The following is a 9,985-nucleotide window of genomic DNA, read 5'->3' as shown; positions in this document are numbered from 1 at the left end:
ACAAGCTTCGCAAGGAGAATTTGGATCTTAAATAGGAAGTCAGTAAGCTCAAGGAGGAGATTCGTGCTCTAAGAGGAATCATCGCCAAGAAAATTACTCCATCATCACCACCACCATCGCTAAAGAAGGACACTTGAGTACATGGGTATGAGCACCACCCTTGGCTTGTTTTGAGCTCGAGTGAGACCCTCGAACCCGTCGCCTGTGTACCCTAGTTTTTTAAGGGAAACAACCGAGCTTTATTAATTAATGATGGGACTAAAAGTTTGCTAAGAGTCAGAGCTTTGCCAAGAACAGCCCTTGGCAACTCTTACTCTACTGAGAGCAGCCCTCGGTAAAGGTGCGGTTGGATCATATTAATAAAACTGTGTCGGCATCCGTTCATTAGAATATGGACTGCCACTATGAACATTCTCTATCCGGAACATATGAAGATTCATAGTGACAGTACATATTCTTAATAAGAGTGTAATGAAGATTGAAACTTGATGCTTCTGGGTTATCTGACTATTTGAACAGGTCCTTCTGTTTGTCGTTAGGCGAGGTGGGACTAAAGCTTTCCCGAGAGCGGCTCCCGGCAAAGCATTGCCACCGTGACCATGCCGTTATTCACCGCCGGGTAAGCCACATGGCAACACGTTTGTCGTGCGATGATTGTTTGGCTCTCGGCAAATAGTGCCTTTGCCGAGTGTCACCATATTGCTGAGTATGACTCTCGGTAATATCCCGTGTTTGCAGAGTTGCGTCTGTTGCCAAGAGGTACTCTAGGCGTCTATGAGTTTGTCGAGCGCCGTGCTTTAGCTCTCGGTGACAAGCCTGGTACCCGGCGTATACGAAAATTCCAGTAGTGCAACCACTGTTCAAGGCAGTGTGTGCGCGGTTGGAGCAGTGGCCACGGAGGTTTTTACCCAACATGGGTAGTATCATAGGCCCACCACCTGCGACGACATAGGCATAGCGTCGGTCTTATAGGGCTCTACTTTTTGGAGGGGTCTTATAGGGCTCTACTGTCACCAATATGTCAGATTATTTTTCCTTTTTTCAAACTTCTTGATGTTTGGTTGTATGCATCTAAGTTATCAAGAAATCGGGCGTTACTCATCATCTTTTGTATCCGCTTGATGCTACATTTTAATATAACAAATACGTCCTGCTTTGTTGAAATAATAATTTTTTAAAATGGACGAGAGGGGACGCCGGCCCTAACCCGTCGCCTGTGTACCCTAGGTAGACACAGCTGCAGGCCGCGGCTGCGGCTGTCCTCATTGTTGACCCGAACTCCCGAAACACCCCTGCACCCTATATCTCCTCTCCCATCACACCAGCACAGGCACCAACCAACCAAACCCCTTTCTCTCCCTCTAGCTCCCAAATCGCAGCAGCAACAACAGATCCGATACATACTAGGTTCCGTTGCATCACACATCAGTCACCCCCAAACCATCAAATCACCAGATCATATACACGCACACGCCCACCACCCGTCAAATCACGCCCAAACGGCGGAGGAGGGGGAAAAAGCAAGCGAGGGCAATCAGCTAGCAGCTAGGTACCGCCAGCAATCGCTTGCCGCCTTTGCCACTCGCGTCCATCCATCCTATCCCATTTGCTGCCGCGTCAAATCCACTGGTCCCAAGAAGCCCCAGCTCTAGCCGCTCCGGGCAGTTGATTTGCACTTGCACCGCCTGCTAGAACAGCTACCACTAGCGTGATCGATCAACCGGGCATGTCGTCGTCCTCCTCCTCCGGGGCCTCCGCCGCCTTCACGCCAGTATCGCAGCAGCAGCAGCAGATGGCGCCGGAGAGCCTCAGCTCGGAGCTTCAGCCCCCGGCGCCGATGCAGCCGGAGGCGCCTTCCGAGCAGCTCTGCTACGTGCACTGCCACTTCTGCGACACCGTCCTCGTCGTCCGTGATCAACCCCCTCCCCCGCCTCTCTCTCTCTCCCTCTCTTGAACCTCTAAGCTTCTAAGCGTATGTATCTCAGCAGCGGCGGCGCCTCCGTTCAAGTCCATTTAACGGGAGGTACTGGTGTGCAGGTGAGCGTGCCGAGCAGCAGCCTCTTCAAGACGGTGACAGTGCGGTGCGGCCACTGCAGCAGCCTGCTCACCGTCGACATGAGGGGCCTCCTCTTCCCGACCACGACCACCACTGTCGCCGCCGAGTCAGCCGCTTCTGCTGTCACCACCACGACGTCCCCGCCGCCGGCCGCCGCTGCTCACCACGGCCAGTTCCACTACCCCAGCTCGCTCAACCTCGCGCCCGGCAACCCTCCCCGCCACTCCCTCCTGGTACGTTCTTGCATGCATCACCATGACCTGTGATCCTGGGTGGCGAGCTTCTGATTGTACGTACATGTGGATATACTTGGTTCTTGATGACTTGTTGCGCTCTAATATTGTACTACTTCATGTAGGATGAGATATCCAGCGCTAACCCGAGCCTGCAGCTACTGGAGCAGCACGGCCTCGGCGGCCTGATCGCGGCTGCGGGTGGCAGGAACGCCGCGGCACCTGCGCCGCTGCCGCCACCCCCAGTCGCCGGGGGGAAAGGTGGGAAGGAGCCATCACCACGGACCAATCCCGTCGTCAACAGACGTGAGTATAGCTAGCCTAGCTTCCGCATGCACTTTCTCAAATCTCCACTACCTATTCTTCTCCTGTGGATGCCAAGTTTCGTCCGGTTTCTTGAGATCCATCTTTGCTAGTAGTACTACTAATCTGGTCATCTCTCTAGAGCTTGCCCATGCTCTCTCTCTCTCTCTCTCCTCTCTCTCTCTCTCTCTCTGGTCAGGGAAGAACACATGGCTCGCCGGTGTACATGGAACCTATATGCTCTACGTGTGTGGTCTAGTGTATATACTGTATAGGTGCTGAGAGAGATGCAACAAGGTACAATGCCCACCATTGGCACCATTGCAAGCTCTAAAGTCTAAACTGTGCGCCCAAGAGAGATGGACACAGCGACCGTCGTTCTCTCCAGCCCTTTTCACTGTGGGGAATAATAGTACAGACAGCTTCTTCCTAGCTCTCCTCCATTCTCGCATGTCTCCACTTGGAACCTGCAACCATGGCCGGCCGGCGCCTGGACTAGTGCGCGCGTTTGAAAGAAGCTAGCTAGATCGATTAATTTGTCATGAACGTATGGCACTAACATCTATCTTGGCTTTGATTCTCCCTGCAGCTCCGGAGAAGAGGCAGCGCGTGCCGTCGGCGTACAACCGCTTCATCAAGTAAGTAGGAGTAGCTACCAGTACATTTCCTAATTAATAATGAAGCTGGGCACGGGGTGTGCAAGTACGTGGTCTCACTCTCACGGCAAGGCCATTGCCACTTCGGTGGCAGGCAGGCAGCCGGCCGGGGCCGGGGGTCGGGACCGGGGCGGCAGAGCTGCACAAGTGAGGCCTTTGCAGACGCAAAGAGACCTTGTTTTCTTTTGGCTTTCCTCTCTCTCTCTCTCTCTCTCTCTCTCACTGTTCGAGGAAGAGAGAGAGAGAAGTTAATGAGACATGGTTGTAGCAAATGATGCATTGGTGATGGCGCAAATAATGAGGGTGTCGTCGTCGTGGTCGTCGCCGTTTAGACCTGCCGCTGCCGCTGCCGCTGATCTGACGTATCCCTTTCCTTTTGCTCTTTTCTTTGCTCTGGTGTTTTTGGGGGGACGGAAACGCGCGCAGGGACGAAATCCAACGCATCAAGGCTGGCAATCCCGACATCTCGCACAGGGAGGCCTTCAGCGCGGCTGCCAAGAACGTCAGTGCCCTTCTTCCTTAATCTCACCTGCACTACACATGCTATATATCGATCTCTGCTCTGAAACTCCAGCTAGGGTTTCGCCCGATCATGCATGTGCCTTTACTGTTTCTAGGGTTTCCCAATCTCTCGGAATCCCATGAACGGTCCATTCATGCATATACCTTTAATTGTTTGATGTGGTGATTATGTTCTTGTTGTTGCTGCTGCTGCTGCAGTGGGCTCACTTTCCGCATATCCACTTTGGCCTCATGCCGGATCACCAGGGGCTCAGGAAGACCAGCCTCCTACCTCAGGTGACTAATCAACCAAACCTCGGCCACATAGTACATACTTCAGCTTTTTGGGACTGTACACTTAATTAGTTTTTGTTATTTTAAGTGCCTAAAGTAAATTTCAAAAGCAACGCAGGATTATAAACTTAATTAGTTTACTACTATGTTGTTTTGCGACTAGCTTAACTTCAAGCACATGTCAATACTTTTTTTTGTAAAAGTTACTCCTATTTTTAAGATGATTGATGCCCACAGTACCACATATTCCCTCAGTTCCAAATTAATTGAAGTGCCAGCTTTGTACTAAGTCCAACTTCATACTTTATAAAGAATCCGATGAAACAAATTTGATGTTTAATATTGACCCACTTTTATTTAGACTTGGTCAAACAAACAAATTTAGCTCAGGATGAACTTAGAACTTTGTTAAAAAAATAGCGGGTAGAACTTTGTTAATTTGAAATGGTTACTAACAAAGCGTATAGATTCAAGCCCGAAAGCATGCAACAAAAATTATGTACTTTAAACTGGTTAGACGTAGATAAAATTGTCCAAGGTCATGGGGAAATGTTTTTTCATGCTATATGTTTAGTCTTAATTTTGTTGGAGATTGTGTGCTTGTGTCCAAATTCTCAGGACAAGACCTGGTCGATTTTTAAATAGAGTACATCGTTACATACAAATTTCCCGTGTGAACATAGTATACGTTATTCAGCATGTATATTTCCATTTTCTTATCCATTTTCGGCTAACCAAATGTCAACCCTTTGTGGCTTAACTATCAGGATCATCAGAGAAAGGATGGCCATGGGCTTCTAAAGGAGGGGCTTTACGCGGCCAACATGGGGATTGCTCCGTACTGATATCAAGCTAGCATATCCATGCTATTGCCATCGCCTCCTTGACTAGCTCCTATCGACTATTACTATCAGGCTATCTTTAATTAGCTAGGGCTTTCTGCCATGGTAAACAATATAATTACCTCAGTTCGTATGACCTATTAGCTATAATTAAGTGATCAATATCGATCTAGTAGCACACTCTTCCTGCCTGTTATTTTGCTCGATGTATTATCTATATATCTTGTCAACTAGTTCTAGTTAATCACTCTCCTCATGCATGGTTTCCACTTAACCTCTTATCTTAATTGTTCTGCACGTAGTACTAGCTAGTATGCTGCGCAGTGGTGGATCTAGCCGTGTCGAGTAAAGGGAGGCCAGGCAGGTAGGCACGGGCTTGCGTGTTGGGTCTTTGTTTGCTTGCCCTTCCTTGCTCCTGTGGCTGCTGCCGCTTGTATCCAAACAAGCTCATTCCCTGCGCAGTGCGCACGCAGGCCGGTCTCTAGCGGCAGCCGCTGCAGCATGGCTGCTCCTCATCTTTTGCTCGCTTTTCTGTCTCCTTTCCCTCTTGACGTACCCCTACACATACACCTCTCTCTGCCGCTTGTATATATGTAGCCTGGGCAGAAGAGGTGTATGTCACGCTACCCAGCATTCTCCTGCTGGAGCTTCCTTAAGTTTCTCAATGTAAGACAATAAGTTTTGGGGAACCAGCACAACCCTCTAGGGGTGGCTTATCTCATTATATATAATGGTTGTGTTACAATATGTACCATATACGTACATAGATACAGAAGCTATACATAGTCTAACACCCTCCCTCAATCTTAGCCACTTTCTAAAGAACTGAGAAGGGTAAGATTGCGCCTACAAGCCTCAAACTGTGGCAGCGGTAAAGGCTTAGTGAAGATGTCTGCAAGTTGATCCTTAGATGAGATAAACTTGATCTGCAGTTGCTTCTGTGATACACGTTCCCGTACAAAGTGATAGTCAACTTCAATGTGTTTCATTCGGGCATGAAATACTGGATATGCAGAAAGGTATGTAGCACCGATGTTATCACACCAAAGAATAGGAGGCTGTGGTTGAGACAAACCCAACTCCTGAAGCAAAGACTGCACCCAAATAATCTCTGCAGTAGCATTAGCCACAGCCTTGTACTCAACTTCAGTACTGCTACGTGACACAGTAGCCTGTTTCCGAGCACTCCAGGCGATCAAATTAGAGTCAAAGAATACTGCATAACCCCCCGTGGATCGCCTGTCATCTGGGCTACCAGCCCAATCTGCATCAGAGAAGGCCGAAAGGACCCGAGAGGAAGTCGGCCGAATATGCATACCAAATGTCAGGGTGAACTGAACATAACGAAGAATGCGTTTAACAGCAGCCCAATGAGTATCTCTGGGAGCCTGAAGATACTGACAAACCCTGTTAACAGCATAAGAGATATCTGGTCTCGTGATCGTCAAGTACTGAAGTCCACCAACAATGCTCCTGTACTCTGTGGCATCCGCAGGAGACAAAAGCTCACCATCAACAGCTGTTATCTTGTCGGTAGACGACATGGGTGTGGTGGTCGGTTTGCACTTCAGCATGCCAGCTCTCTGATACCATGTAAGACCACTGCGACTGCGTGTATGTGGTCGGGACACAGGAACCACCGAGGTCGACGGAGCAGCCTGCAACGGGCTGGAGGACGGCGACGTTGACGAGTCAGCCGGTGACGAGGAGCCAGTCACGGTAGCCTTGGACTCGGTTGGCGAAGAAGGCCGACCCACCGGCGAAACCGGCAGAGCAGACGAAGCAGCTGGCGACTCCGGCATCACAGACCGGGCCGATGGCGAGCTCGGCATAGTGGGCCGTGGCGCGGCCGGTGTCGCGGGCCGATCCGCTGATGAAGGCGACGTGAGGACCCGAGCCGCGGGCGAAGACGGCGTGACCGGCCGAGCCGCAGGCGAAGACGGCGTGACGGGCCGAGCCGCGGGCGACTCGGCGGCCGCTGGCGAAACGGACCGAGCAGTGGAGATGCTCGGCGCGACGGGCTCGTCGGGTGACCATGCATGGGCACGCGAATCGATGCCATGCAACATAGGGCGATCGACGTGCCCACCAGAAGACGACGATGATGATGGTGAATCCTCCAACAGCTCCAAACGAGCTCCACGTCCGGTTCCTGCACCATGGTTAGGTAACAGCAAAGGAGAGTATGCAACATCATCAAATTGGTCAGAAGCAACAGAGGATGAATGCAGGGATGGTGGTTCGACAGTGGACACAGGAAGGTTGGCAAAGGGAAAAACATGCTCATCAAACACGACGTCCCGAGATATATAGACACGATTAGTGGGAACATGAAGACATTTGTAACCTTTATGAAGAGAGCTATAGCCAAGAAAAACACACTTCTTAGAACGAAACTCAAGCTTGCGCTTGTTATATGGACGAAGATGCGGCCAGCAAGCACACCCAAATACCTTGAGAAAGGTATAATCAGGTTGTTCATTAAGGAGAACCTCAATGGGAGTCTTCATGTTTAAAACACGAGTAGGAGTACGGTTGATGAGAAAGCATGCAGTGGTGAAAGCATCACTCGAAACCAAAACGGAACAGATGCATGGGCCAAAAGAGTAAGACCAGCTTCAACAATATGACGATGCTTACGTTCGACTGAACCATTCTGCTGATGTGTATGTGGACATGCTAAACGATGAGCTATCCAAGCGACTGAAAGAAAGAGTTGAGGTTGCGATACTCGCCCCCCAGTCTGACTGGACATGAACAATTTTGTGCTTGAGAAGACGTTCAACATGTTTTTGAAACTGAACAAAAATATCAAACACATCAGATTTGCGTTTAATAAGGTAAAGCCAGGTAAAGCGACTATAAGCATCAACGAAACTGATATAGTAATTATGACCACTGACAGAAGTCTGAGCAGGACCCCATACATCTGAAAACACAAGTTCTAAAGGATGTTTCACCTCACGACTGGACTCCGAAAAAGGAAGTTGATGACTCTTCCCCTGCTGACAAGCATCACACACTGCTACATCTTTATGACTAGACAAACTAGGAAGCTCATGACAACGCAAAATATGACGGACAATAGGTGTGGCCGGGTGACCAAGACGAGCATGCCACTGTGACGGAGAGACCCGAACTCCACTGAAAACACGAGCGACACCAGGATGCTCCAGACGGTAGAGGCCCTGGCACAACCGCCCACTAAGAAGAATGTCCCTCGTCCCCCGATCCTTAATAAAAAAAATCAAAAGGGTGAAATTCACAAAGCACATTATTATCACGTGTGAGTTTAGGAACTGAAAGAAGATTACGGGTCACAGATGGAACTCGAAGAACATTGCGAAGCTGAAGACTCCTATTGGCATGTCTAGTGAGAAGAGATGCTTGACCAATATGAGAGATGTGCATACCTGCTCCATTGGCGGTGTGGATCTTGTCGGAGCCATGATAGGGTTCACGAGTGTGAAGCTTCCCCATCTCACTGGTTAGATGCTCTGTCGCCCCAGAGTCCATGTACCAGTGTGGATCGATGGAGTAGGACTGATTGTGTCCCTGTTGCTTCTGCGGCGCGGGACGATCAGCCATGGCGACCTGACGGGCATTGTTGCGTGTATCTTTGCCGTCATTGCCAAGACCAAGGAAGCTTCGCTGGAAGCGCTTATGACACTTGGAGGCCCAGTGCCCATCGCGGCCACAAAGCTGACACACACGTGGACCGCCAGCCCCCGGTAAGGTCGCAGTAGGTGGGGGGGCCGAGGCGGGCGACGGTGGCAGCCCCAAGGGAGACCGGGGTGATGAAGAAGAGCGGCCACCCTTGGTGGCGGCGTTGGCCGAGAAGGAGCCAGTGCCCCTGGCGCGGCGAGTCTCGACCCGTTGCTCAGTGAGAAGGAACCGAGAGAAAACCTCGTGTGCCAGCATGGGTGTCGAGTTGCCCCGCTCGTTGATGATCTCGACTAAGGCATCATACTCCTCATCAAGACCATTGACAATAAACGAGTTGAACTCGGAGTCGGTGAGGGGCTGTCCAATGGAGGCCAATGTGTCGGCGAGGCCCTTGACCTTGTTGTAGAACTCAGTGGCAGTGGAGTCAAGCTTCTGACACTCTCCAAGCTGACGACGGAGTGCAGAGACACGAGCCTGGGACTGCGCTGCAAAGGTGCGCTCAAGGATGGTCCAGGCCTCATGAGACGTCTTCGCGAAGACAACAAGGCCGGCAACTGCCGGCGAGAGCGACCCCTGGATGGAGGAGAGGTTCGCCTGGTCCTGCCCCGTCCAGACGCGATGGGCCGGATTGTAGACCGGACCGTGCACGCTGTCTACCAGCGCGGGTGGGCAGGGAAGCGATCCGTTGACGTAGCCTAGCAGGTAGTGACTCCTCAAGAGCGGGAGAACCTGCGCACGCCAGAAGATGTAGTTGTCGGCGGAGAGCTTGATGGTGATGAGATGACCGAAGTGAAACGGCGGCGGCGAAGACAATCCCATCGAGGAGACTGCCTGGGGTGCAAACACCATGGAGGCAGCCGGAGGCACCGAAGCCGATGCGGGAGGAGGCGGGACCGCAGCCTGGGCGGGCGCCGCAAAGCTCGCGGCCGGTGTGGACGCCGCAAGGCCCGCGGCCGGGGCGGACGCCGCCAACCCCGCCAGCGGGGCAGTGTGATCCGCTTGCGGCATGAGCGGCGGGACGACGCCTGCGGAGTCCGCAGCGGACGGCGGCGCCGCAGTGTGGACCACAAGGTCACGCCCAAGCGAGGGCGCCGGCGGCGTGGAGAAGACGGAGCCGATGCTCCTTGTCCCGATCGGAGCCGGAACAGAGACGGCATCGAGCGGGAGGTTGAGCAGAGCCGCAAGAGAGGCCGGGAGGAAGCCCGCAGCAGTGGAACCGGTGGTGGCGGCGCTCGACATGGCGGCGGCGCGATCGGTGGCGCGGCGGCGGCGGTGAAGGCGGCGGCGGCTGCGGCGGCGGTGCGGGTATTAGGGTTTAGAAGCGGAAGCGATCGTAACCTAGCGTGATACCATGTAAGACAATAAATTTTGGGGAACCAGCACAACCCTCTAGGGATGGCTTATGTCATTATATATAATGGTTGTGTTACAATA

General features: G+C 51.9%; 1 protein-coding gene across 1 annotated transcript; it reads left to right on the top strand.

Moving 5' to 3' along the window:
- The first annotated feature begins 1,276 nt into the window (after positions 1 to 1,276).
- On the top strand, positions 1,277 to 5,132 carry LOC543114 (protein YABBY 3). The gene is made up of 7 exons (XM_044471452.1): positions 1,277 to 1,906; positions 2,038 to 2,289; positions 2,415 to 2,595; positions 3,182 to 3,230; positions 3,675 to 3,750; positions 3,969 to 4,046; positions 4,811 to 5,132. Exons 1-7 carry the CDS (start codon positions 1,727 to 1,729, stop codon positions 4,886 to 4,888), a joined length of 894 nt encoding a protein of 297 aa, XP_044327387.1. The 5' UTR covers positions 1,277 to 1,726; the 3' UTR covers positions 4,889 to 5,132.
- The last annotated feature ends 4,853 nt before the right edge of the window (positions 5,133 to 9,985 follow it).

The sequence above is a fragment of the Triticum aestivum genome, chromosome 1A (assembly GCF_018294505.1).
Source record: "Triticum aestivum cultivar Chinese Spring chromosome 1A, IWGSC CS RefSeq v2.1, whole genome shotgun sequence".
NCBI lineage: Eukaryota > Viridiplantae > Streptophyta > Magnoliopsida > Poales > Poaceae > Triticum > Triticum aestivum.
This window is presented reverse-complemented; position numbering and strand designations above follow the sequence as displayed.

What these genes read in the sequence shown, in the direction of transcription:
- LOC543114 (XM_044471452.1), top strand. Translation starts at nt 1,727, where the DNA reads ATGTCGTCGTCCTCCTCCTCCGGGGCCTCCGCCGCCTTCACGCCAGTA. An exon ending in CTCCCCGCCACTCCCTCCTG is followed by an intron (nt 2,290 to 2,414) that starts GTACGTTCTTGC and finishes TACTTCATGTAG; the next exon opens with GATGAGATATCCAGCGCTAA. An exon ending in GCGTACAACCGCTTCATCAA is followed by an intron (nt 3,231 to 3,674) that starts GTAAGTAGGAGT and finishes AAACGCGCGCAG; the next exon opens with GGACGAAATCCAACGCATCA.